The sequence below is a fragment of the Xiphophorus hellerii genome, chromosome 23 (assembly GCF_003331165.1).
Source record: "Xiphophorus hellerii strain 12219 chromosome 23, Xiphophorus_hellerii-4.1, whole genome shotgun sequence".
Taxonomy (NCBI): Eukaryota; Metazoa; Chordata; class Actinopteri; order Cyprinodontiformes; family Poeciliidae; genus Xiphophorus; species Xiphophorus hellerii.
The window spans coordinates 17,924,977-17,952,591 of NC_045694.1; the positions used below are offsets into that span (position 1 = coordinate 17,924,977).

The window sequence follows — 27,615 nt, forward strand, 5'->3', positions numbered from 1 at the left end:
ATGGAGAAGCAGCATTCAGCTTCTATGCACCACAAATCTGGAAGAAACTTCCAAAAAACTGCAAAACAGCTGAAACACTGAGTTACTTTAAACCTAGATTTAAAACACAGCTGTTTAGAGTTGCTTTTGAAACTTAATCATGAAACATTAATCAATAACCTGATGTGCAAAATGTTGTTCACTGTGTGTTTTATGACTTTGTAACTTTGTGTTTTTATGATGTAAAGCACTTTGAAATGCCTGGTTGCTGAAATGTGCTATACAATTAAAGTTTGATTTGATTTGATTTACTTGTCTTAACCTAATCAGAAATGTAAAAAATGGGTTGGAAGTCCTTTGTATATATTGGTAATGAACAGAAGAGTCACTTTGTGAGATTTTTATTATGATCCATACATGATTTGTAATTTTGTTTGCTTCTAGGCTTCATTTTCATTAACTGCACTTCCAATGGGACACAAATAGCTAAATGGGTGTATAAAGAAAATAACACTCTGTGTGTTGAACCAACAACAGTCCCTCCAACAACTAAATATACTATTGTGGGTAAGAAGGCACAGTCAAATACTTCTGCTAGAAGCCCTAGCACCAATCATCAACCTTGGTACATTAGTAAGTGCTTAGCTGGCTGTGGTGAGTGAAAAAAGATAAATAATTAGAAGTTTGTAGTTTGTTTAAGAAGACACAGTCAAATAGCAAATAGCAGCCCTAACAACAATGATCAGCTTTGGCATAGTAGCAAGTAAAAATGACTATAAATCACACATATTACCTCATCCTCTGGTGTGAGAACGGCTGGAGTTCATCCAACAAAAAAATACAATCTAACAATCTATGATGAAAACTCATCAGTTTAATTAAACTAATGAAGTTTTTTTTGTCTTTAAACAGGTCCTTCCTCCTGGCTCACTTTGGGATTGCGTACTATTGCTGTGGTTCTTCCTTTAATTGGCCTTTGTCTCTACTTCACTTGGAAGCAAAAGAAATATGAAAAAGCCAAACTCTCTGCCATCCCACCCACAGTGGAGAATCCAGAGGACTCTATTCTGATGGTTCAACTGAACTCTGCATCTTAGATGGATGACATTATGACTTTAATTTGTAAAAATTCAACATAAGCTCACAAACATAAACATGTAAGTAGTTCTGGGATTGGCTGCCATGTTTCATGAGCATTTTATCGTGCAACATTCCAAAGTGTCTTATTTCAATTATGTTAAAGTGAAGGTTTTAGTTTAATTTCTTTCTTGTGTTATATATTGTCAACATTCTGTCTCATGTTTTTTATGTATTTTCCAATTTATTGTGCTTTCAATGGATTAGCATTCATCTATTACTGAGTTGTACCATGAGCTTCTTATGACATACAATGGTGTGAATAAGTGTTTGCCCCCTCCACGATTTCCTGTTTTTTGTATGTATCTCACACTAAACTTATACTAACTTACTTCTAAGGACGTCTTACATGTGTTGGAACCACTGAAGTAAACAGTCGTAGTCATACAAAACCAGCAGAGGAAAATATAAACTTCACAGAAAAGGCTCCAGCTAAAATGTAATAAAGGAACCTTGCAGCCTCAGAGAAAATGGTTAACCACACCAACACACAGGACAGCAGTTGAAACATAATTTTCTGCATTTGAAAGGATCTTGCAGGTTTTTTGAAGCAATTTATAAAGTGCAAACACTGGGCTCTGTGTAATAGGCTTTGTACAGCTCTAGATATTTGACAAAGATACGTTATTAACATCTGAAAGCAGCTGAGTGAATGAACAGAAGCTGAACGTGAAGCAAACATGGAAGTTGTTTTTGTTTTTCTTGATGCAACTTGGACTGTTTTAAATGTGTGTACAATAAATAAACTACATGTTACAGGAACCTAGTTTTTTAGAGTTAAGCAACCTTTGACACTATTCTTAGAGAACTAAAGCAGCTTTGACTCCTTTTAAATATCAAAAGCAGCTGAAAAAATGGCAAGTGTTTCATTAAACTTTGTTATCTTTTCAGACATATTGTGGGACTTTCATAAAACACAAGTATCTTTTGTTCCTCCAAATGGTGGTGATGGCATCCTGTTCACTCAGCTTCTCTCTTTTCTGCTGTAATATCTGGTATTTTTAACTCGGCAACCTTTAGACGTCCAGTCAAGTCACAGTTTCATCACATGGTCATTATATTTAATACAGTGAAACTTCAGGTTTTTTTTTTTTTAAAGTTCTCCTCCGGTAAAGTGACACTAATTGAGAAAATGTAAACTTTCTCTACATATCAATACTTAAACTCCCACAATTAACTAAGGAACCAAAAGGATCTCAAGTCCCAAATCTCTTGATTGTAAACCTCCCCTAACTCTAAAAGAGGAAGAAATCTACCTCAAATTGGAGAAATCACTCATTCAGGACTATCCCCAGTTATTATTCTCTCATTCTCAAGTCTTTGTGACAACCAGTTGCAAGTGTTCAGTTTTTTCTTTCTTGCTTTGTACATCAGAAAAAAAAATCAACACTGTTTAATGTTTGGGCCTGATTCCATTTATTGATGTCACTGATGATGAAACTGTATTGACATTGTTAGTAAACACATAATTTTCAGAATTTCATTGCTTGATTTCTGTAAAATTAAGACAAATATTGATTCCTGCAACCTGAAAGTTGAGGGTTAAACTTCATCTTCCTCCACATATCAAATCGCCACGAGCAAAGCACTAAACCCCAAATTCACCATCAGTGTATTATGTGTGAATGGCTGTGAGTGCAAAATTATTGACTATATTGACTCTACGATATAAGCACAAATAAGAAAAAGTATTTAATGAGAGAATACAGATTCTGCATTTTCAGTTGTCTAATCAGTTTTGGAGGAGTAAGGAAGTTTATCAACAATTGTTTCAACAACACAGAGACTAAATATTGGAGTATAAACTTAGAAATATTTATTTTAATAATTTTTTGAAAATAAATACAATTTCATACAGTAGAATTTCAGCATTTTCATCAAAGAAACTGAAAAACTTTAGCAACTGTTTAAGCAAAAATATTTTAAATAAACTTTGTTTATATAAAGATTTCTCATTCTGATTGTATATAAATATACTTTTTTTTAAGAAGATATTTATCAAATTCTGATTTGAAACTACTGTCATCATTTGTGTTAGAATATTGTTTGTGCCTTTTTATTCAGTTACAATAACAAAATTGCTTTTTCAGGTAATGGACACACCCTTTAAAAATTATTTTAATATTCATCACTTCTATATTATATAGAAACCTGTTTACAAAATGTTTCTTAAAACCTGTTTGAACATTTTCTTTTTCTTCTTCTCACTCCAACACACAAGCAAAGACTTGTTGTTGGTTAAAAGGGGAAGTAAGACTCATATCACTTCCTTTCCTCGTCTCAGTGAGTTAAAAACATGAACACTGCAGTTATTTCATATGATCAAGGTTTTTGCCAGTTCTCCTCTGTTGCTGATCACTAACAGGACACACAGCAGGTTGTTCAGAATAAAATGTAAATTCTGGATCAAATATCTCAAAATAATCAATAATCATATCAATACCTCAAAAATCTTGCAGCGGTTTAGTGAATCTGTGAGCAAAGATGAAAGCCGTCATTGGATTCTTACTGATGTCACTCCAAGTCGCTCATGGTGAGTTTTTTAACTTTTCTTCTGATACCAAATTTATTCTGTTACAAATGAATAACGTGTGGTTAAATACTTAGATTACATGATTTCTCCATAAAATTTTATTCTATGGTATTTTAATTAAATTAGTATAATTTCATAGAAAAATATACATTTAATATAAAAACAGAAATGTTAGAAACTTGTTCTATATGACTGAAGTATGTGGAAGTGTTTCAGCTCAGGTTCATTAGCAAAATGTAAATGTGTTGATAAAAGTATAGAAATGTAACGGTTACTTTACAAACATGCGTAGATGATTTTTACTATTTGTTTTAGTTATTAAAAATTTTGCATAAAACAGTCAAAAGAAAATGTAAAACACGAGAGGGCACTAGGGGTCTGTGGTGAGTGGAGGGAGCACTTTTAGGAGGTAACGAGGAGTCACTAGGGGTCAACAAGGGGCCACAGGGAGAAGACTCAGGAGGGCCACAGTTAGAGCACCCACTAGCAGGGGTGGAACATGCTGCTGATTCCACAGCAGTAGCAGACACAGGGACCTTAACTGCAAGAGACAGGGAGGCTGGAGCGGAGGTGGCAGCGGGTGTGACGAATTGCTTCTTCTTCTGAATGTGTCATAAAGTTCAAAAACTATTTCCAACATAAATGAGTCTCTTTTGGATTGATCAAAAAGGTAACAAAAATCCTCCTTGAAATCAATGTCAAAAAAGTTGTTTGACAGAAGTGACGGGGAAAACTTGGAAGCGGTGGAAGGTGTCGGGGTGGTTATTGAAGAGGTGTGAAACTGGTTCTTCATACGATCGTAGTCCAACTCCAATCTCATTTCCTCCAGCAGCAGCAGAGAAGGCAGGATCTCTACATCCGTGTTGAGATCCGTCTGTGCCAACTCCAACTGCTGCCGGATCCGTCCCTCTCGGTCCGTTTGGTCCATTGAAGCCGCAACCTGACCTTGTTTGTGGTTGGGTCCTTCTGTCATGATTTGTGGAAGAGGTGGTGAGCATAAACACGGTAGACCCAGGTTACAGTGAAGGCAATGGTGATTTAATGATGAAATATACAACAATACAGACATCACAGATGAACAAAGGCAACGACTCACACTGGTAGTAACTGAAACTCGACTGGAAGACAACTGACAGACTGGTACAACGAGGAACAAGGAACATAGATGGGGTTAAATACACAGAGGGTAATCACGGAATGAGACACACCTGGGAACAATCAAGGAGTAGACAGGACAACACGGAGACTCAAAAGGCACAGAAATCCAAAATAAACACACAGAAAAACTCAAATCAACACAGAGAAAACCCAATCCTGATAAAAGTCAGTGAGGTGTGAGAAATGCACAGTGCTTTGTATTATAAATGTGTGAATGGCTTAAAGAATCCCTTAATTTTTTTGACTAAGATTAACAAAATAAATACATTACTTCTTCTAATTCTTGTTCTTGTTTTTCCTTTCTGTGACGGCAGAAAAATGGAGCTCAGTGTTTTGAAGTTTTGGGACGAGCTGATGGACAACGTGTCAGAAATATCTAGATTCAATTGGGAAATGAATAACTCTTGTTGTTAGTTCAATGAACGACATAATTCCCTTTTTTCCCCAGTAATGGATCAGTCAGGATCTATAACCTGAGTAGGAATGACAGCGGTGAATATAAACTTGAAATGTTTGAAGGAAATGGAAAAATCACAGCATGGAAAACTCTGCAACTATTTGTTATAGGTAATCAACTATTTATCTTTCAATTTTTTCCAGTTTTAACTCTTTTGCATTGTTTTGTTTCCTAACATGAAGTAGTATAGATACACATTTTACTTATATTAAATTTAAATACCTTACAACAGACTTTCCAGTTTTCCACCAGAATTAATAAATAGCTATGTTCTGTACTTAATTTTTCCATGTGCTTCTCTCACAGCTCCTGTGTCCTCTGTTCATCTGTCCCTGAGTGTTTGTCTCAGGGACAGATGAAGGTGTCCTGTGTGTCTCAAGGTGACCGCTGGGCTCTGGATGGACACACACTGACAGACTCTGAGCTCTTCTCTAGAAACACTGAGATCAACATCATCATTCTGAGACAAAACATCTCAGGACATCTGGTCTGCTCAGTCACAAATCAAGTCAGTAACTCCTCCGAAGGGATGAACTTTAACTGGCTGTGATGAGTGAGAAAAATATTAATAGTATCTAGTGTTCAGATGATAGGTCTAGTAGTTAATGTATTCAATTAATGTCTTTAATTTAAAACAAACAAAAGCTTGACAAAAGCATTTTGCCATGATCACATGATTTGATGATCCTTGAAAAATATTATTTAAAAGAACCAAACATAGAGAAGCAGCATTCAACTTCTATGCATCACAAATCTGGAAGAAACTTCCAAACAACTGCAAAACAGCTGAAACACTGAGTTCCTTTAAATCTAGACTTATGTAATCCGGGTGTAAGTTTTAACTTCCGTTCCCTCATTATCCGGTTTCTCCACTCCCTGACCCCCCTTTATCTCAAATCTCGCGATATCTTTAATATAATATCAGTGATTCTCGCGAGATTTCTACACAGCCAATCGCTGTTGGGTATCAGTGTCACATGTACCATCGCAGCCTATCTGCTAGGTATGTTAGCAGGAGCGGGGAGGTATGAAACATTAGGACGCGTTGGGAGGAGCAGAGCTGCAGGTTAGTTGAGCGTTGTGTCATTCATCATCATTCACCTTAAATCTGTACGATGCTTACATAATGTGCTGAACTGTAGGAGCCAACTACTGAGAGCTAAAAAGGAGGTGAAAAAAAATCTGTTTGTGTGAGATAAAACTGCGGAATTGGTGAGTGTTTCCTTGTGTGATTTAGCATTAGCTCGTTGTCACTGTTTGTTGGTGTAGCTGCTAAATGACCGACTGTTAACCCATTTGATGGACAATAAGGTGCCTTAAATATTTATTGAGCACTTGTTTAGATTAGGTTTTTTACATTTCATGTTAACTAATTTATATTGTGCATATTTATTGGATTTTTCATGGATGTAATTTATATTGAATTTTATAATTATTGAAAATGCATATTGACTGAAATTGACTGTTTTAGAATTATTTATAGTGCAAAGAGTGAGATTTAATGAATTTGTGTGCACACTAGAATGTTTCGATATATACTGAGAAAATGGCCCTGTTTTATTATTCAGGCCAGGTTTGATGGCGAGCTAGAGCCCAAGGAAAGATTGCACTTTTGGTGCTGGAAGACTTCTGCTTCTCCTGCCAGGCTGGTAGGAGGCTCCTTGCAGCTAACGAACAATTTTGTCCCCACTCTGATCTGACTTTGGTCAGCTGATGACCTGCACTGCACCAAGCACTTGGGACCTCTGATCAACCCCAGCTTGGGGTAGATGAACTGAAGAGTGTGGGTTCATTTATGATGGAACTGTGGGATTGATAAATTATTATTTTTTGTTTTTCTTTCTCTTGTGCATTTTTATATGGCTATTTGGATGTTTCCACTGTTAATATGTATATACTTTTTCACACTATAAATACAAGGCACTCGCAACTGCAAACTTCTAGTCTGTCTGCTCCTTCATGAGTCTCATCTACCTTCTGTGAAACCTAGCCCATTGATCTCATTGGTCACAATCAATTTACATTTATTGAAAATGTAGTATATTATCTTTACAAATATGCTACACTTAAAACTCAGCTGTTTAGAGTTGCTTTTGAAACCTAATCATGAAACATTAATCAATAACCTGATGTGCAAAATGTGTGTTTTATGACTTTGTAACTTTGTGTTTTTATGATGTAAAGCACATGTGTCAAACTCAAGGCCCGCGGGCCACATGTGGCCCGCTACGTCATTTTATGTGGCCCTCCCCCTCCCCCACCCCCAGTTTTACAGCCCCATTGATTGACTTAAAATATATTTTGAGCACGAATTGACTACAAACTACATCTCCCATAATGCCTTCCGATTGTTACCAGCCAACATTACGGCTTCTCCCCACTAGAGTGCAGCAGAGTCACCTCGAGCTGATTATTAATTTTCCCAGCGAATAAAACTGAAACATCGACAAGCTAACAAGCTAAAGAGCGAAGTTCCGTGATGTTTCAATCGAGGACTTTTACCGTCTCCTGCCCCCTGATACTCCATGCAGCTCGTGTTTTGTCCACGTTTGGAAGCACCTATCTGTGCGAACAGATGTTTTCAATAATGAATTTAAACAAGACCAAGCACAGATCGCGCATTACTGACAAAAACCTACGGATTGTGCGGATTGCCACAGAATAGAACTAAAACCAGACATGGACGAACTGACCAGGGGAAAACGGTGCCAGACATCCGGCCAGAAAACATTGGTAAGCACAAACAAACTAAATTTAAATAGAATGAATGTAAAACCAAAACTCAGTATACTGGAATATGCATATAGTTTATTGATTTTGATTGTGTTTTGTTTAGTGTTTATTACAATGAGGATGTGTGTGAGTTGGTGACAGGGTGAAGAGGATCAGCTTTGTGTTCAAGGACAGGCAACATCACCTCATTGTTTTGTTCTCATGTGAAATACATGTTCGTTGTGTAAGAAATAACGAAAAAGTTTTGTGAATGAAGTTGAGAGTTAATATCAAAACTTGTTTTTATTCTTTGTCTGCTTATCTTTAAAGCAGACAAAGAATAATTTTCCCAGCGAATAAAACTGAAACATCGACAAGCTAACAAGCTAAAGAGCGAAGTTTAGCTGAGCAGATTAAAAATACTGAGCATATTTTTAAACTGCTCAGTTTAAAAATATTGTCATTTTTAAACTGAGCAGTAATTTTACATCCATGCAAACTCAAATGTAATATTTAAAACTTGAATACATAAAATCAGTTATTTAACAATATGAGGTGTTGTTTAATTTATTTTTAACATTGTATTTTCATACATTTATGCTAGGGTTGACCAAGTCTAGTTTTCCAGACCTATCACTCTGCAACTTTAGATGCGTTCTTTCTCTAACACACCTGGATCATTGACTCATTCATATGCCTCTACAGAACTGAGTTGCTGCTAATGAGGGAAGTCAACTTTTTGTCTGGGGTATGTTTTAGCAGGGACGCATCTAAAAGTTGCAGTCTGGAGAACTGCACTTGGGCATTCCTGATTTATACCGTCAATGTGGCCCATTGAGGGTGGCCAATATGCTGAAGTGGCCCTTGGTGAAATTGAGTTTGACACCCCTGATGTAAAGCATTTGAATTGCCTGGTTGCTGAAAGATGCTATATAAATAAAATTTTATTTACTTGTCTTAACCTAATCAGAAATGTAAAAAAAATGAGTAGCTTTGTCCTTTGTATATATTGGTAATGAGCAGAAGAGTCACTTTGAGATTTTTGTTAAAATAATGTAATTCCTGAAAAACAAAAACAGATTCCTGAATCTAAAACAACTGAACAAAATATTACAATGATTCATTTTCTTTTTAATATATGTAGTCCAGTGGCTAATATAATGCCTTCATTTTGTAAAGAAATAAAGTAAATTTACCAGTTATTTGTCATTCTTGTTCTTCCTTTAAGCTGTGAAAACTTTCTGTGATGGCAGACAAAATGGAGCTCAGTGTTTTGGGAGGAGCAGTAGACGTTCAGCTGATGGACAATGTGTCAGAAATACCCAGATTCGTCTGGGAAATTAATAAGTCTGTGACACTCAATTGGAGGAATAATGTAGTTCTTTAGAAGGATGACAGAATTCCCTTTTTTCCCAGTAATGGATCAGTCAGGATCAGGATCAATGACCTGAGAAGGACTGACAGTGGTGAATGTAAACTTGAAATGTTTGAAAATGGAAAAAAAAACAGGATGGGAAACTCTGCAACTATTTGTTATAGGTAATCAACTATTTTAACATTTTTTTAAAGTTGAGTAACATTACTTATTTTGCTGCAGTTATTTTGCGAGGATTTGTAGACTATCTCGCTGAACCAGGTTCTCATTCTGGGGGTTTGGCAGGAAACATGTTGTGGTTCACTTTGATTGTTATACAGTCAAAGTAGTCTGTGTGGAATATGTTCAAATCAAAGAAACGTAATCTGTGTCGTATGCTTGGGTGTTATTGTGTTGTGAGCTATCAGGAACATCAACAGCCTGGCTGTTTTTTTTTGTGTGATGTCAGTATCAACTATAAAACTAAGTAGTTAACTTTATTCAGTTAAGGTTATTACCTTCGTCACAGCAAAAAAAAGGTCAGCAGTTACAATTGCTGTGGGAATTGGTTTATTAGAGGAGCCCAACTTGAAAAGACATGGCTCAACACTGGTGTCTAAAAATAATCAAGCTAAACGTTGAACACAGGCTTAGTTCCTGTTTTTCTGTGGTAGAACTGTCTGCTCTAAAATGATACAATCCTATGAATATCTTCAGCAAGTTGTAACAAAATCAATCACCAGTTAGATTAGCTCAACTCTTTGCCTCTTTGTCCCACGTCTGCTCTAGTTTTGCCAAGTCCTTTTGATATGCAGTGAACTTTTAAACTTCATGTGTTAAACTTAATATTTCAAGAATTTTTCACATCAGTTAGACATTTTTTCTAAACCTTATTCCTCTTTTATATTTTCCTCTTGTTGAGACTAATTAGTTAGCCTGGCATAAAATATTTTTGGTGTTCTTTTCTATCAAAGTGACAAAATCCAGAAAGCATATACTCATAAATAATTTGAGGAGAGCATTATTATGAAGTTCATCTTAGTGTTTTTTGGTTTGTTCTAATATTGAGGTCATTGATGTCATATTGAGTTTTTCTGTGTGGATTTTGTGAGCTTCCGTCTTTGTCTAAATAGCCTACATGTTCACTTCATTTTTAGATCTCTCCATTCCCTCTGTATGTAGTTTTTTTTTTAATATATTTTGGTGTTGGATTTCTACCAAAGTGACAAAATCCACTTTGGTAGAAATCCAAGTGGATCTATATCCATGTTGGTAGAAATTCATACAGAATATACTCATGAATAATTTGAGGAAAGCATTTTATTGAAGTTTAATTAACTTTTGATTAAGTATTAGCCAAAGGGGAAAAAAAGAAAAACAGAAAAAAAGGTTTAAATAAGTGCCAGCTGTTGCTTCTAGAAAACCATCACATGTCTAGTCATCTTGATTTTTTTTAAAGATTATTTTATTTGAGTATACAAGTATTCACTCTTTGTGGGGGGTTTTTCTGACAGCTCAGTTTTTGTAATATTAATGTCATAATTTTTGCGTGATGATGTCATGAGCTTCCGTCTTTGTCTAAGTATGTTCACTTCCTTTTTAGATCTCTCCATTCCCTCTCTATGCAGTTGTTCATCAGTGACATGAGTTCGGTCCTCCTAAGCAAATAAACATCGATTCTGTCAAAGTTTACTGAGAGCTGCTAATCTACAAACCTGAATAATAAAGAAAGATGGCAGCCGCTGTTGGACTGTTGCTGATGTTACTTGGAGTCTCTCAAGGTGAGTTAAAAATATTGTTCATGTTACTTTATCAGGGTTTTATCAGGGCTTTAGATACAGCGTTGGCAATACTTTAAAGAAAACGGCTTTAAATAAAAACTACATTTAAAATACATTTATCATTGTTCTTCATGTTGTTAAGCAGCTTAGCCTTTCATGTTTAGTTTTCGAGCAGCAAAACCACAAAAAAGCTTCCATGTTCTATCTTCTGCTTTTTTATCTTCCACATCTTCTTCTTCCTCATTTCTTTAAATAATGTGGGGCAATATGTCTGAAACATGTTGACATACTATTAGTTAATATTTATGTTTTAGTGGAGTTTTCTCAACTACAAACATGACTTTAAAAAAAATCCACAAAAGAAATAACACTAATTATAGAAATGTTGAAAGACAAAAGTATAATGTTATTGTCTTGACATGTGTTTTCCAATCCCGGTCCTCTGGGCACACTGCCCTGCATGCTTAAAATGTTTCCCTGCTTGTATGACCTGAAAATAAAGGCTAAATCACAGTTCTCTTAATCTCTATCTGATATCTGTCTATAAATGTTGACTGCTATGAAAATGTAGATAATGAAAATTATGGTTATCTGATACAAATATGAAAGTATGACTGAAGAATCTACTGGAAAATGCAAAATGGAAAAAGAAAATATAGAAAATGTCTTATAATTTCTTTAGCATGTATAAATAAGCTGATGCAAACGTTCAAATAAGCAACATGTGTTCTCACTATTAAAGTAGTTAAATAATCAAATGACAACGCCTTTGACTGGTTGTCACTAAGACATAATGCATAATAGTACTGGTGAGTATTGACTGTCTCAGAAAACTCATTCTTTTGTTTTCATTTCAGTTTTTCTGTTTGGAAGATGACAATTTTAATTGTAAAAAATGTTTTTTATTTTTTATATTTCAGGTTTGTCCGCTAACTGCGATGCCAGAAATGATGGAGTTCAATGTAATGTGACTTTGGGAGAAACTGTGTTTCTACAGCTGATTGGCGACGCTTTGGGAATTAGATTGGAGTTGAAAAAGGAAAAAGTAACATTACTAAGATGGAGACTAAATGAAACAGTTACAAATATAATAAAAGACAGATCTGATTTTATACCCAATAATGGAACATTCAGGATTAATGAACTGAAACACAGTGACGGTGGTGAATATAACCTTACAATCTTTGATTCCAGATGGGAAGCGGACAGAAAATCAGACTTTTCATTTGTCTGTTCAAGGTAAATACCTTACAAGAAAATACAATTAGATTGGTTTAATTTACATGATATGGATAACATCTAGCTGATCAAAGCTCTGTCAAATTATACTTTTCATGATCTCTACTAGAACTTATATTAAGTTTTAATTTTTTTACAGTTTCTGTCAGACAGGTTTATTTGCATGCCAGCATTTATACACAAAGTGTTACAAAAAGATCTATAGAAAGTTGTAAATGTACTGAAAGAAAATTACATTAAAAAGAATAACTTATTGTATAAAGAATTAAGCAGTAAACTGTGTATTTCAACCAAATTAATAACTAAGAACTGGAAAGACTAAACTAAAAGCTGCCTGCTCATGTTTGGTTCTTGTCCTGTGAACACCAAGTGAAAAGATTTTTGATTTCATACCTTCTTCCTAATGTGATGCATAATTGTCTTTAACATCAAGTCCAACAAATTATCGCCTATACTGTTTATTCACACTTTAATAAGTGACACATCTTTTACTCGTAGCACTCACAGCTTAAATTTAGGAAGCTGGTGTTTATTCCTAATTGATCAGATTTCAGAACTGAATTTTGGCTCAGAGCAACAAAGTTCAGGATGTTTGAACAGTTTCACAGATGTGTTCTCTCTTTCTATGCTAACTTGCTTCCTTTTGCCTATACTTTTGAAACAGGAAGTTCCTCATTGAAAATTGGACTTATCACTTCAAGTATTTGCGGCGTTTTTCTTTTCTTCATCGGTTTAATTGTCGTCTATGCACGGAGGAAAAAACAAAAACGCAAAGGTACAAATCAAATGTCAAAAAAATTATACTAGCTTTATTTGTGGAAAACTGTCATTGTACTATAGGTATGTTTTTTAAGTTTTACCAACTGTAAGTGACCACTTATTGTTCATTTTCAGAAACGGAAGAGCCCACCGATTTAACCTACGCTGTTGTTACAACAGTGCAGAAGCCAGTGAGGAGGTCAGTTAAGCAAAAAGTGGAAGAGGATGTGGAGTACGGCCAGATCAAGTCTGCAGGCTGATTTCAGCTCTTTAAAACAGACATCATGAACTGAATATCAGTTCAAATAATGTACAATGTTCTGAGAACAGACGGATGAAGAAGCTGGAATCCCCTTTTATTGTGATTTTACATTAGAAAAACTTACAAACCCTTAAAAAGCTCATAATGCAGGATGTCTGATGTTGCCACAAATGCATTTGATCATGGTGAAGTTTAATTTGTTGATGCTCTGCATTGATGTCACCTAAAATACTAGAAAAAAGACTAATTCAAAGCAGTTTTGCTAATTGAGGAGATTGTGTATGTTTGGTTTTAGTTAAGTTCTTCTGCACAAAATGATCAAAAAATATTTTTAGTCAGTCAAAATGAAGATACTATAGAGTATATATTGTAAATCAATATATACTGTATTACTGAGATATTATATTGTAAACTGTTGTCTTTTTATTGTTCAATATACATTCACTTTTTGAACTAAAAAGAAAAGTTCATACTCAGTTGCATCATCCCTTGCATCATAAGTTCATCATGTTTCCATTTCCGATTACTTCACAAGTATTTATTTATTTTTAAAATCTTGAACAGCGTGTTATTGCTGTCATGGCATTTAAAATATTTTTAACACTTTTTGATTTTTTCTGTGAACCTACATATGATGCTGGTATTGAACCTGAATTTCCCCACTGTGGGAAAATAAATGCTATATTTATAACATTCTTCTACTCTATTTCCAATGTTCTCCCTGTAATTGTGTAAGAGTTATTTAGAACCAAAGAATAAAGACTTCCCTATTCTGAGGCTACATGCTAGCCAATGCTATGTATGACCATGTGTTCCCAGGTTAGAAAGGTTAAATACATGTATAATCCTTCCAGTAGGTTCTGGTACTGCTGTATTGTCTCCCACTTAGAGAAAATTCCAGTTATACTCTCCAAACTGGTAACCCAGTAGACATCCTGATTGAATCACTGATTCATCTCAACTAGCTGCTATCAGAGCAGAGAAGCCGAAGTACTTTGAGCTTTTTTTCCTGTGTCAGAGGCTGAAATAATGGATGGATGGATATTAAGTAGTAGCATCACTGTAAAGGGATTTTCCAATCTGTTCGTCAAGCTGGTTGCTGTATTGCAATATCATCGTACTGCCCTATTCAGGTTCTCTTTAGGAGTGCACCAATTGCAGTTTTCTAGGCCGAACACCGATTACCGATCTTTTAAAAAGCATGACCTGCCGATTCCGATTTTGGCCAATACCAATTTTTTTTTGTCTGAAATGTTGCTCAAAATAGCAAGAAAGTTGCTGAACTGGCAACATTGGCGACTATTGTTAAAAGTAGATGTGCAGTCACGACTTGGTGGGTTTATCTATCAGTCAAACCTTTTTCACAGAAGAACAAAAGAGGACAATGGTTGATTTTTAGACCTTTGGCGAGGTAGATAAAACCGGTTGATAAGATCGGTTTCACATGTAAATATCAGCCGATCGTCGAACTCTCAAAATTAAGGAAACCAGCATCGATAAATAGGTTGTCAGGTAAAGCTCTTATCTTTTTTCTAAAAAAATTTCTTGCAGTTCCTATAGGTTTATGAAATCTACCTGATACCTACATTAAATATCATACAAGCTCAATAGGCTTCAGCTTGGCTTTTCCTACTGCTTATAAAACCTTTTGTTCACATAATACACAAATGCAGAGTTAAGTAGTGATGGCCAAAGTAAACCTCATGAAGCAATGAGGCTGTCCAGTCCATTGTTTTGCCCAAAAGTTCATTACTCATTGCTTCATTCATTGCTCCCTATCTGCTGCTGCACTAAAACTGACAGCCTTTTCAAATAAACAAATCATACTTCTAAAATATTTAAACATAGTAAAACAGTCAGCGTATTCAGTATTGTCACAAAGTTTTTGTCAAACCCATGTCTAGAAACAGTAGGGTCTATTGAAACCTATTTAACTCTGGCATCTCTTTTTGAAACCAAGGTAGTACTACTAATAGGTTGACCACCAGTTGTGGTTGTGCTTTCTTTTTCATTTGCCAAAAAAGACATTTGATGTTTTAGTGTGTTGAGAGTGAAGTGCTTATTGGACAGACAGCTTTGTGTTGGTTACTGTCTTTCTAAAAAACTAAGATTCTTCTAAATTCTCTTTTTCTATGACTTCTTCTGATTCTTTGTAGTTAACTAGACAGAATTTCACTCATCCAATGGCTTTCAGTCTTTTCTGCTGTGTGAGACTGATGTGTCTTTGTTGATGAAACTTTTTATTTTTTTTGGAAATTTCTATGAAATTTCTGGAGGGCGGGGGTTAATTGAAGAATTATATTGTGAATTTGCTCTCCGGCTTTCTCATGCTTAACCAAGCTACTGACAACCATCCACAAAGCAAGATGGTTTGTAGCTCTTTTATCTTGAAAATTGACACACAAAATATAGCAGTGATGTGTCCAGTGTAACGTGAGGCATTGTTTGTCATCGGTTGTGTGTTTCAGCAATACACATGCATCAAAGCGGGACTTCATCTGATACATTTTAACTCTGTAGAGAGTTAGTAGGAGAATGGCTTACAGGAAACATGTAATCTTCTTACTTTTTCTTCTTCTTTTTATTGTTTTTTTAGGTTTGCTCAGCTTCCTTCCTTATGTCACCCGTAACTGAAAGGTATTTGCACAGTTTTTCTTCTGAAGCTAATCATTAATGGGACATACTGTACATCAGCTGTTGCATACATTTATGTTTTCTAACAGTCACTGATCAACAAAGACTTGGGTGAATAGAGACATGAAAGCTGTGATTAAGCTGCAGTTAATCCTGATAGGAGTCTGTAGTGGTGAGTGGTTTACAATTTTTGCACATAACATCTAATTGATTGTTGTGTTTTTTGTCTCATTTTCTAATATAACCTGTACTTTTAGAAACAAAAACACAGCTGACAGTAAAATCCTTAAAGGATTCAGTTGTGACACCTTTAATGCCCCAAAGTGTGGGGTGCAGTGCCATTGCAAGGGGGGGTGCGATGAATGAAAAGAAAAAAAAAACTCTCAAGGAGCTGTTCATGTTTTAACCGAATTTTGCACAGAGGCTTTTTTAAATGTATTGATGATAGCAAAGTTGAATATCGTTACAAATAAAAGAAGAAATATGTTTGAAATAACACTGACCTCAAAGAGTACTCTTCTACAGTATAGAACTAACAATAAAACAGTTACACAAAAGTGTTTCACTGTAAACATGGTTTGTTGTTTGTTGTGATGCAACCTGAAGTGTGAAATAAATTTCAGTGGAGTTTGAAAACAAAATGTGTGTATAGGTTTATGTCTAGTTGAACGATGTGTGTGCCCAGTTGATGCTTTTTTTTTTCTTTTTTGGGGGGGATTTTATTGTAATCCATAGGGGGGCCCAGAAGAAAATCTTTGAGAACCACTGCTTTAATGTTTGTTTATGTTTAAATTTCCTCCTATTAGTTCATTTTTGACTACTTAGGTAGTCAAAAAAGTCTATTTCCTTTGTATGCATTCGATTTGCATCAGTGCCAGTCATCCTTAGCATATGTTGTTTGTATATATTGCTTTTAACCCTTTCTTTTTGGTGTGGAATTAACAACTTAAACAAGGTTTAAAACTAAGAATTTCTATACAAATTTAAATTTTGTGTGGATTTTCTCTAGTCCGAATTTGTTCTAAATTCTACCTACCAGGTTAAATAGTTGCATACACCTCCTACTATTACTTAGATAAATGTCTTAATCAGCATCAGCATGGTATATATTTATTTTATATCTTTTTCTCCGAAATGGTCAAGCTTATTTAAAGCTCTTAATTTCCGGGAACAGGCTTGTGTTTTAACCCCTTAATGTCTGAATGGCTTAAGAGTCATTCAGGTGTAGCGTCACTCTGACGCTAGAGGGCAGCAAAGTGTTTGCAATGCGATGTTGTATGTGTAGTTTGAGGTAAGTAGTAACTACTGTACTTGTATTTTCTCACTCAGTTACATTTACTTCAGAAACAATTTGAAAAGAAAAGCTTTTAGGAGTAGTGTTATTGTACCAACTGTTTTGAAGAAACTACTTGTGCTTGGTGATCTGTTTGGCTACCTGTGTGTAGCAGACAACATCAACAGTTGTTGCCAATGTTGCCACCTGTCTGTTACTGTGAGATTTAATTGGATCTCCTGCTCTTTTTGTCAGTAGCTAAAAAAGATTAGTCATTTGTCCTCTGTTAAGAAACAATAAGGCTTTCTGTAATGTTTGAATTATGTTTGTTACCTTTCGGGTGTGTCCTTGTAGTGGTCATCTTGTAACCCTGAGGGAGGAGGGAGCAGTGCTTTGATGCTGGAGGCCTAATAAACCAGGTTTGATTGTTGTACAGCCAAGCTTGCTAATTTCTTTTTGCTTTATTTATTTATTTATTTATTTTTTTGTGTTTGCTCATTTTTTTTACTCTCGTCTTTTGATGTATTAAATGTAGCGGTGTTAATGTACACATCTGATCGCAAAAAACTATTTTTAGGACTTTCAGCACGTGGACCTGCAGATGTAAAAATGCTGTGCTGTCACACGGTGCAGCTGACCCCCTGTAAATAACCTTTTTATCTTTTCTAGACAAGTGTAGCACACTAGGATTTTTGGTGGCATTAAATTTATTTGGACACCATGTTGTAATTACTATTTTGTCCACAAAAAGTGATTTTCGTATTATTTTGAGACCTGGAACCATTCCAAGCTTGGTTGGCATGGTTTTAACATTGTGTGGAATGGTTTCAGGTCTGAAAGTAAAGTTGAGTAAAGCTCCATCACATCTGTACATGCAAATGTATTGGAAATGGTGCAAAATTAATTACAAATCAAAATTTTAAAAAGTTTAAAAAATAAATAAATAAATGAGCAAACCTGGCTGTACAACAATCAAAGCTGGTTTATTAGGCCTCCAGCATCATAGCACAGTTCAAAATGGCAGTTTTCCCATCAGACAGCCCCTGCTACAGTCAGCAGTCCACCTATATACTGGTTATCCCTGCCTTCTCAGTTTACCTCCAGCCAATCAAACTCCAGCTATCACTGCTCCCTCCATTAAAGAGCTGGGTTTGAGGCAGGCCTCTTCCTTAGTAGGGTTCCTAGATGGTCACTACATGGACACACCCAAACGGTAACAAACATTTCACAGACAAAGGATCATATACACACATGCTAGAATTCAAACATTACAGAAAACCTTATTGCTTCTTAACATTTACTAATTTCCTCCACCTTCTGGTTCACAAAACTCAGGCAAACGAGAAAAGTAGGCAGCAATAAGATCTTTCTTATTAGCTGGACAATGCTGGATGGTGAACTGGTATGGCTGAAGGGCAAGGCACCAACGTAATATCCATGCATTCTGATGCTGCTTGGAGTGCATCCACTTCAGATGTCTGTGCTTGGTTTGCAAAATAAACTCCCTTCCTAGGAGGTAATATTTTAAAGAGTCCAAAGCCCACTTTATTGCAAGTCCTTCCTTTTCTACTGTGGAGTACGTTTTATCCCAGTCAAACATGTTTTTACTTAAGAAAATTACAGGTTTTTCTTCACCAGCTTCTCCCTGAGCCAGCTCTGCTCCAAGACCAACATTTAAAGCATCCACATGAACAACAAATGGCTTTGAAAAGTTAGGATTCTGCAAAACAGGAGCTTAACAGATCAGTTTCTTTAAAGATTGAAATGCATGTTCACAGTCATCCTTCCACATGATTTTAGAAATAGACTTTTTTGTTAACTCGGTCAGAGGGGCTGCTCAAGTTGATGGGGTATAAATCTCCTATACCACCCAACTAAGCTAATGATCTCACTTGCTTCTTTGTTTTGGGTCTGGGGATTGCTTGAATGGCTTTTACTTTTTCAAGTTGTGGCTTTATTTGTCCATGGCCAACAATGTAATCCAGATATTTGACTTCTTCTTGTGCCCATGTACACTTGCTCACATTCAGAGTGAGACCAGCATTCTGGATCTTTGCCATCACAGCCTTGAGATGTTGTAGGTGATCCTCCCAAGTCTCACTGTAGATCACAACATTATCCAGGTAGGCCACAGCAAACTTTGAACAATCATTAAGGATAATGTCCACCAACCTTTGAAAGGTAGCTGGTGCCCCATGAAGACCAAATGGTAGAACAGTATAATGGAATAAACCCATGCCTAGAATCTGAAATGCTGTGTATTCTTTACAGGATGGATCTAAAGGCACTTGCCAGTAACCTTTACATAGATCTAAGGTTGTGATGTATTTGGCCTTCCCCAGTCTTTCTAGTAGCTCATCAATGCATGGCATGGGGTAAGAATCAAAACAAGAAATGCTGTTTAGCTTTCTTAAGTCAGAACAAAAGCGAAGTTGAGTTGAGTCCTTCTTAGGAACAAGCACAATGGGATTTGACCACTCGCTTCTTGATGGCTCTATCACTCCCATTTCCAGCATCAGTCTGGGCCTCCTTTTTCAGTGGTGCCATCATTTGTTCTGGAATCCTGTAAGGCTTAAGATGAACAGGTGTTGTATCTTTCAAAGTTATCTTGTGTATTATGACATCAGTTCGCCCATTTACATCTGCAGACAGGGATGGAAAAGATTTTTTAATCTCACCCAGCTGTTCCCACTGATCATGAGTCAGATGCTTTGGAGCCTCTACTTTGGCCAATTCTCTGCATGGACTCATTTCATCTCCTCCATCCTTCAACATGGCACTGTCTTCAGCTGACCATTTTGTACAATCTGGATCTGCTTCACATCCATTTCTGGAACATTTCTTTCATAATACTCCTTTAACAGATTTACATGGAGCAGTTGCTTTGACTTTTGTTTTTCTGGACAGATAATTTCATAAGTCACTGGACCTGCTCTTCTAACCACAGTGTAGGGTCCTTGCCATTTAGCTAGCAACTTACTTGGTCCACTGGGCAAAAGTACTAAACCTTTCTGGCCAGTCTTCAGCTCTCTTTCACGGGCATGTCTGTCATACCATAACTTTTGCTTGTGTTGGGCCTTCTGCATATGGTCTTTAACTTGTTCTCTGTATTTTTCCAGTTTGTCTCTCATTTGCAGTATGTAGGAGATGATGTTTGTTGTTGGTGAAGCCATTTCACTGGATACAGATGCCGCTCCAGCCACCCAGTTCTCCTTCAGCATGTCCAAAGGGCCTCTAAACCTGTCTCCCATAAAACAACTCAAAAGGAGAAAAACCAGTTGAAGCTTGTGGTACTTCTCTGTATGCAAACAAAAGAAAAGGCAACCATTTATCCCAGTTTTTGCCAGTATCATCAATAAACTTTCTCAACATTTGCTTTAATGTACCATTAAATTGTTCTACCAAACCATCGGTTTCTGGGTGGTATGGAGTAGTACGAATACCTTTTACACCCAGTTGATCATAAAGAGTTTTTATCACTTGTGACAATGTAATGGATAAACATCTGGATATCTGGTTGCATAATCACAGATGACTAACACATATTTATGGCCATTACTGCTCTTAGGTAAAGGACCTATGACATCCATGGCGATTCTCTCATAAGGAACAGTCATTATTGGTAAAGTCTGCAACTATCTGAAACTTTAGTGGGGGCTACTAACTGACAGTCATGACATGTTTTGCAGTATTCAACCACATCTTTATATAATCCTGGCCAACAAAAACACTGAGCAATTATACATCTTTGCCTGTCCTAGGTGCCCTGACCATGGTACAGTGTGACCCAAATACAGAATTACTGAATGGTATTCTTTTGGCACAACAAGTCTGGGCTCATCAATGTCTGCTAGATACAAAAGTTTATCCTTTATAATGAAAGGCTCTCCTGCTAAACTTGAACGCCACAGTACTCTCTTTTTCACCATCTTTGTATGCTTTATTAAAGAGAGGTTTAAAAGATGGATTATTTTCTTGACTCTCTTTAAAGTTATCAGGAACTTGCCACTGGAGATCAATACATGGAGTTAATGGCAATGCAGGTTCAGGAGGTTTTGACCTGCTTTTGTTTTTATTTTTCTCCTGTCTACATTGTTGTTTTGATGTCCTAAATTTATTTCCTCCGATATGTGATGTCAGCACAAGAATATGCCACAGAGTTTTCTTGAACCAGACTGTCTAGGACTGGTAAATCTTCCCCAAGGTTAACATCATAAGCTAACTGACTCAAAACTCCAACAGTCAACATTAAAACTTAGCTTTCAATTTCAATAGTGACATCTGCAGTTGGATACTCTTTCTGACATCCATGAACACAAGTAATGTCTACAGTCTTGTTAAACCTTTCAGTGTAGCATCCTCAGAAAGTAATAATAGTCTTGTTTTTTAAAGCACTTGAGCACTATTTAAGCACTATATACACTTATTCTTGTTGCTTCTTTAAGCGGGGAAACCTTCCTGTGACGGCAGACAAAATGGAGCTCAGTGTTTTGGAGTTTTGGGAGGAGCAGTAGACGTTCAGCTGGTGGACAACGTGTCAGAAATACCCAGATTCTTATGGAACACTAATAACTCTGTGATACTATATTGGAGGTATAATGTAGTTCTTAAAAAGGATGGCAGAATTCCCTTTTTTCCCAGTAATGGATCAGTCAGGATCAATGACCTGAGAAGGACTGACAGCGGTGAATATAAACTTGAAATGTTTGATGGAAATGGAAAAATCACAGGACGGAAAACTCTGCAACTATTTGTTATAGGTAATCAAATATTTCTATTCCAAATTTTTCACTTTTTACTCTTTTACATTGTTTCATTTCACAACAGGACGTAGATACACATTTTACTTATATTAAATAAAAAATATTTTACAACGTACTTCAGTTTGTCATCTGTACTTTCCAGTTTTCCACCAAAATTAAAAATTAAACTGTTTTCTGTAAATAATTTTTCTTGTGTTTCTCTCACAGCTGCTGTGTCCTCTGTCCAGTTGGTCCCTAAGTGTTTATCTCAGGGACAGATGAAGGTGTCCTGTGTGTCTCAAGGTGACAGTCCTCAGTACAGCTGGGCTCTGGATGGACACAACCTGACAGACTCTGAGCTCTTCTCTAGAAATACTGAGACCAACATCATCGTTCTGAGACGAAACATCTCAGGACATCTGGTCTGCTCAGTCAAGAATCCAGTCAGTAATTCCTCCGAAGAGATGAACATAGCTGTCTGTGGTGAGTAAGAAAAATATTATTAGTATCCAGTTTTCAGATAATATGTCTAGTAGTTAATGTATTCAATTAGTATTTTTAAGATAAGATAAGATTTATTTGTCATTGTCATCAACAGATTACAACGAGATTGAGATTTGCTCGACTCGAGTTGAGATGCAGGTTATGTGTATATACATAACATACAAAGATAAAGAAATAAATAGTACAAAATGAGAAATAAATAGACATCAGAAGATGGTCGCAGCGCTTGGAGGTGTCGCAACAGAATTTACATTGTTAACAAAGTGGTGTCAAGAGCAGAAGTTCTTATGTCTTTGAATTTAGTGCCATGATTGCCTTCGGGTAAAAACTGTTTTTTTAGGCGATTTGTCCTGGTTTTTATTTCTCTGTATCTCTTGCCTGATGGCAGCAGCTGGCCAGGGTGTGAAGAGTCATTTAAAATGTCCAAAACTTTCTTGTGGAGCCTGGAAGTGTAAATCTGTTCCATAGTGGGGAGGGGGCAGCCTATGGTTCTCTCTGCTGCCCTAACAACCCTCTGGAGCGCCTTCTTGTCCGCGGATGTGCTACTGCCATACCAGACACACAGACTGTACGTGAGCACACTCTCTATGGAGCAGTGATAGAAGGCCTGCAGCAGGTCTGAGGGGAGACGGTTCTTCTTGAGTATTCTCAGAAAGTACAGTCTCTGCTGTGCCTTCTTCAACAGCTCCTTGGAGTTGGTGCTCCAGGTTAGCTTGTCCTCCAACTCCATGCCCAGAAACCTGACCACTGGGACCCTCTCCACACAGGTCCCACTGATGGTGAGAGGCTGGATGTCCGTTTTGTTCTTCCTGAAGTCGATCACCAGCTCCTTTGTTTTGGAGGTGTTGAGGAGCAGGTTATTGACTTTGCACCACTCTGACAGCCGCTTCACCTCATCCCTGTACTCCAGCTCCCCTTTCCCGCCTGAGATGAGACCAACAACAGTCGTGTCATCTGCAAACTTTATGATCTTGTTGCTGAGGTGGTTGGAGACACAGTCATGAGTGTAGAGGGTGTAGAGAAGTGGGCTGAGCACGCAACCCTGTGGCGATCCGGTGTTCAGGCTCAGAGCAGTGGAGGTGTGGGGGCCCAGTCTGACCCTCTGGAGCGACCTGTTAGGAAGTCCAGGATCCAACTGCAGGTGGCTGATGGGAGCCCAAGGTTTGCTAGCTTGGACACCAGACGTTGGGGAAGTATAGTATTAAATGCTGAGCTGAAGTCCACGAAGAGCATTCTGACGTAGCTCCCCTGCTTCTCTACGTGGGTCAGGGCAGCATGAAGTGCTGTGGATACAGCGTCCTCTGTGGACCTCTTTGCTTTGTAGGCAAATTGGAGAGGGTCCAGCTCAGCAGGCAGGCCAGCGAGGATGTGACTCCGCACCAGTCTCTCGAAGCACTTCATGATGATCGGTGTGAGTGCCACTGGACGGTAGTCATTCAGGGTGTTGATGTTGGTTCTTTTTGGCAGGGGGACAATGGTAGAGGACTTTAGGCAGGGAGGGACAGTGGCTTGAGACAGGGACTGGTTAAAAATCTTTGTGAAGATTCCAGCCAGTTGGTCTGCACAGCCTTTAAGCACCCGTCCCGACACACCGTCAGGTCCCGCAGCCTTCCTTGGGTTCACCTTCCTCATCACCTGCCTCACCTCACACTCCTCTACTGTGAGAGCAGAGCTGCTGTGGACAGGCAGCTGTGATGGAGCTGTGGTAGGTGTCGCCTCAAAGCGGGCAAAGAAGATATTCATCTCCTCTGCCAGGGAAGTGGTTCCCTCCGTGCATGGCTGGTTGCTGGATCTGTAGCTTGTCATGTGCTGGACACCCTGCCACACCTGCCTGGTGTTGTTGCTCCTGAGCTGCTTCTCTATTCTCCCTCTGTATGATGCCTTAGCTTGGCAGATGCCTCTTCTCAGGTTGGCTCTGGCAGAACTGTAGAGTGCTTTGTCCCCAGACCTGAAAGCAGCGTTCCTGGCTTTCAAGAGGCCCCGGAACTCCTTAGTCATCCAGGGTTTCCTATTCGGATAGATCCTCATGAGTCTGCTCCTGGTGACATTGTCTGTGCAGAACCTGATGTAGTCCAAGACTGCTGAGGTGTAGTTCTCCAGGTCCTGATGTGCAAAAACCTCCCAGTCAGTTCTCTGGAAGCAGTCCTATAGTTGGTGAGAGGCATCCTCAGGCCAGATGGTGACAGTCCGGGTTGTAATGGGGACACGTTTCCGCAGGGGGGTGTAAGCAGGGATCAGTAGCAGGGACACGTGATCAGACTGGCCATGGTGTGCTAAGGGTTTAGCCCTGTATGCTTGTCTGATGTTTGTGTACAGCTTGTCCAGAGTTTTATCACCCCTGGTTGTGCACTTTACGTGTTGATGGAATTTGGGGAGGACTGATTTCAGATCAGCATGATTAAAGTCCCCAGAGATGATGTGAACAGCCTGGGGGTACTTGTTCTGGTTGTTGCTGATAGTATCATGCAGGAGTCCCACGGCCGAGCTACAACACCCCCTCTTTTGTTTACGATCTCTGCGCCGTCGCCCTGTCGTAGATACTGGGATTGTAATCCAGGGAGAGCCCGGTGTCCGTGCAATATCGACCGGAATGTTGTGGACACGGAAAAGCTCCTGTGGCAGACTTTCCCCGATTGCTTGACCAATGGTCAGTAAATTTTGTCGGTTGTAGGTGTTTTTAACCGAGCAAAGTGGAAAAGACAAACTTCGAGTCGGTGAGCACAAAGCCGCTGTGTTTACTCGCGCCGCCATCTTGTCGACTCTTTCGACAAGATGGCGAAAGAGTCGACATCTTGGGTCAATTAATCTTTTCATTGGGTCTTATTTTTAAACTTGAAAAGAGTCAATCTTTTAATTGAATCTTTTCGATTCAATTAATCTTTGAATTGAATTCCTTTATTATTATTATTTTTATTTTTTGATGTTTTTACAAAGAACATCAATTAAAATCAAGATATTGTGTCTGTTTTCATGATGAAAATCTACTTTATGACCCGCTACAACAAACAAAAGCTTGACAAATTTATTTTGCCCTGATCACATGATTTAATGATCCATGAAAATTATTATTTACTTGTCCTAGCCTAATCAGAAATGCAAACAATGGGTAGGTTTGTCCTTTGCATATATTGATAAGGAGCTGAATAGTGACTTTGTGTGATTTTTGCTAAAACAATGTGATTTTGGGGTACAAAAACAGATCCCTGAATCTAAAATAACTAAAAAGTATTACAATGATTAATTTTCATATTATTATTAGTAGTCCAGTGGCTAAGAGAATACCTTCATTTGTAAAAAATATTATAAGACTAATAAAATGAATACACTAATTATTCTTATTCGTCATCCTAATGCTTGTTTTTTATTTAAGAGGTGAAAACTTCCTGTGACGGCAGACAAAATGAAGCTCAGTGTTTAGGAGTTTTGGGAGGAGCAGTAGACGTTCAGCTGATGGACAACGTGTCAGAAATACCCAGATTCTTATGGAAAAAGAATAAATATAGGATACTATATTGGAGGTATAATGTAGTTCTTAAAAAGGACGACAGAATTCCCTTTTTTCCCAGTAATGGATCAGTCAGGATCAATGACCTGAGAAGGACTGACAGCGGTGAATATAAACTTGAAATGTTTGATGGAAATGGAAAAATCACAGGATGGAAAACTCTGCAACTATTTGTTAAAGGTAATCAAATATTTCTATTCCAAATTTGTCACTTTTTACCCTTTTACATTGTTTCATTTCACAACAGGACATAGATACACATTTTACTTATATTAAATAAAAAATATTTTACAACGTGCTTCAGTTTGTCTTTTGTACTTTCCAGTTTTCCACCAAAATTAAAAATTAAACTGTTTTCTGTAAATGATTTTTCACGTGTTTCTCTCACAGCTCCTGTATCCTCTGTCCAGCTTGTCACTGAGTGTTTGTCTCAGGGACACATGAAGGTGTCCTGTGTGTCTCAAGGTGACAGTCCTCAGTACAGCTGGGCTCTGGATGGACACACACTGACAGACTCTGAGCTCTTCTCTAGAAATACTGAGACCAACATCATCGTTCTGAGACAAAACATCTCAGGACATCTGGTCTGCTCAGTCAAGAATCCTGTCAGTAATTCCTCCGAAGAGATGAACATAGCTGTCTGTGGTGAGTAAGAAAAATATTATTAGTATTAAGTTTTCAGATGATATGAGTAGTAGCTAATGTATTAACTTAATATTTTTAATCTTTGAATTGAATTCCTTTATTATTATTATTATTATTTTTTTAAATGTTTTTACAAACAACATCAATTAAAATCAAGATATTGTGTCTGTTTTCATGATGAAAATCTACTTTATGGACACTACAACAAAGAAAAGCTTGACAAAATTTTTTTTGCCCTGATCACATGATTTAATGATCCATGAAAATTATTATTTACTTGCCCTAGCCTAATCAGAAATGCAACAAATGAGTAGGTTTGTCCTTTGCATATATTGATAAGGAGCAGAATAGTGACTTTGTGTGATTTTTGCTAAAACAATGTGATTTTGGGGTACAAAAACAGATCCCTGAATCTAAAATAACTAAAAAGTATTACAATGATTATTTTTCATTTTATTATTTGTAGTCCAGTGGCTAAGAGAATACCTTCATTTGTAAAAAAACATTATAATAATAATAAAATGAATACACTAATTATTCTTATTTGTCATCTTAATGCTTGTTTTTAATTTAAGAGGTGAAAACTTCCTGTGACGGCAGACAAAATGGAGCTCAGTGTTTTGGAGTTTTGGGAGGAGCAGTAGACGTTCAGCTGATGGACAACGTGTCAGAAATAACCAAATTCAAATGGAATACTAATAAGTCTGTGATACTATATTGGAGCAATAACAATATAGTTCTTAAAAAGGACGACAGAATTCCCTTTTTTCCCAGTAATGGATCAGTCAGGATCAATGACCTGAGAAGGACTGACAGCGGTGAATATAAACTTGAAATGTTTGATGGAAATGGAAAAAACACAGGATGGAAAACTCTGCAACTATTTGTTATAGGTAATCAAATATTTATTTTTCAATGTGTTCATTTTTTAGTCTTTAACA

General features: G+C 37.2%; 1 protein-coding gene and 1 long non-coding RNA gene across 2 annotated transcripts in view; both read left to right on the forward strand.

Moving 5' to 3' along the window:
* Window positions 1–378: 378 nt before the first annotated feature.
* On the forward strand, window positions 379–1,878 carry LOC116714331 (uncharacterized). Its single transcript, XR_004338040.1, has 2 exons — window positions 379–546; window positions 892–1,878. It is a non-coding gene; the product is annotated as an uncharacterized LOC116714331 (long non-coding RNA).
* A 9,041-nt stretch (window positions 1,879–10,919) lies between these two features.
* LOC116714327 (uncharacterized) overlaps window positions 10,920–27,615 on the forward strand; it is a 36,872-nt gene continuing 20,176 nt past the window's right edge. Inside the window, exons 1-9 of the mRNA XM_032554824.1 lie at window positions 10,920–11,111; window positions 12,032–12,350; window positions 13,015–13,125; window positions 13,245–16,177; window positions 21,724–22,038; window positions 22,249–22,503; window positions 25,895–26,209; window positions 26,420–26,674; window positions 27,250–27,567. Of these exons, the coding sequence (XP_032410715.1) occupies window positions 16,129–16,177; window positions 21,724–22,038; window positions 22,249–22,503; window positions 25,895–26,209; window positions 26,420–26,674; window positions 27,250–27,567 (1,507 nt within the window). The 5' untranslated portion in view covers window positions 10,920–11,111; window positions 12,032–12,350; window positions 13,015–13,125; window positions 13,245–16,128. The remainder of the gene's footprint in view (window positions 11,112–12,031; window positions 12,351–13,014; window positions 13,126–13,244; window positions 16,178–21,723; window positions 22,039–22,248; window positions 22,504–25,894; window positions 26,210–26,419; window positions 26,675–27,249; window positions 27,568–27,615) is intronic.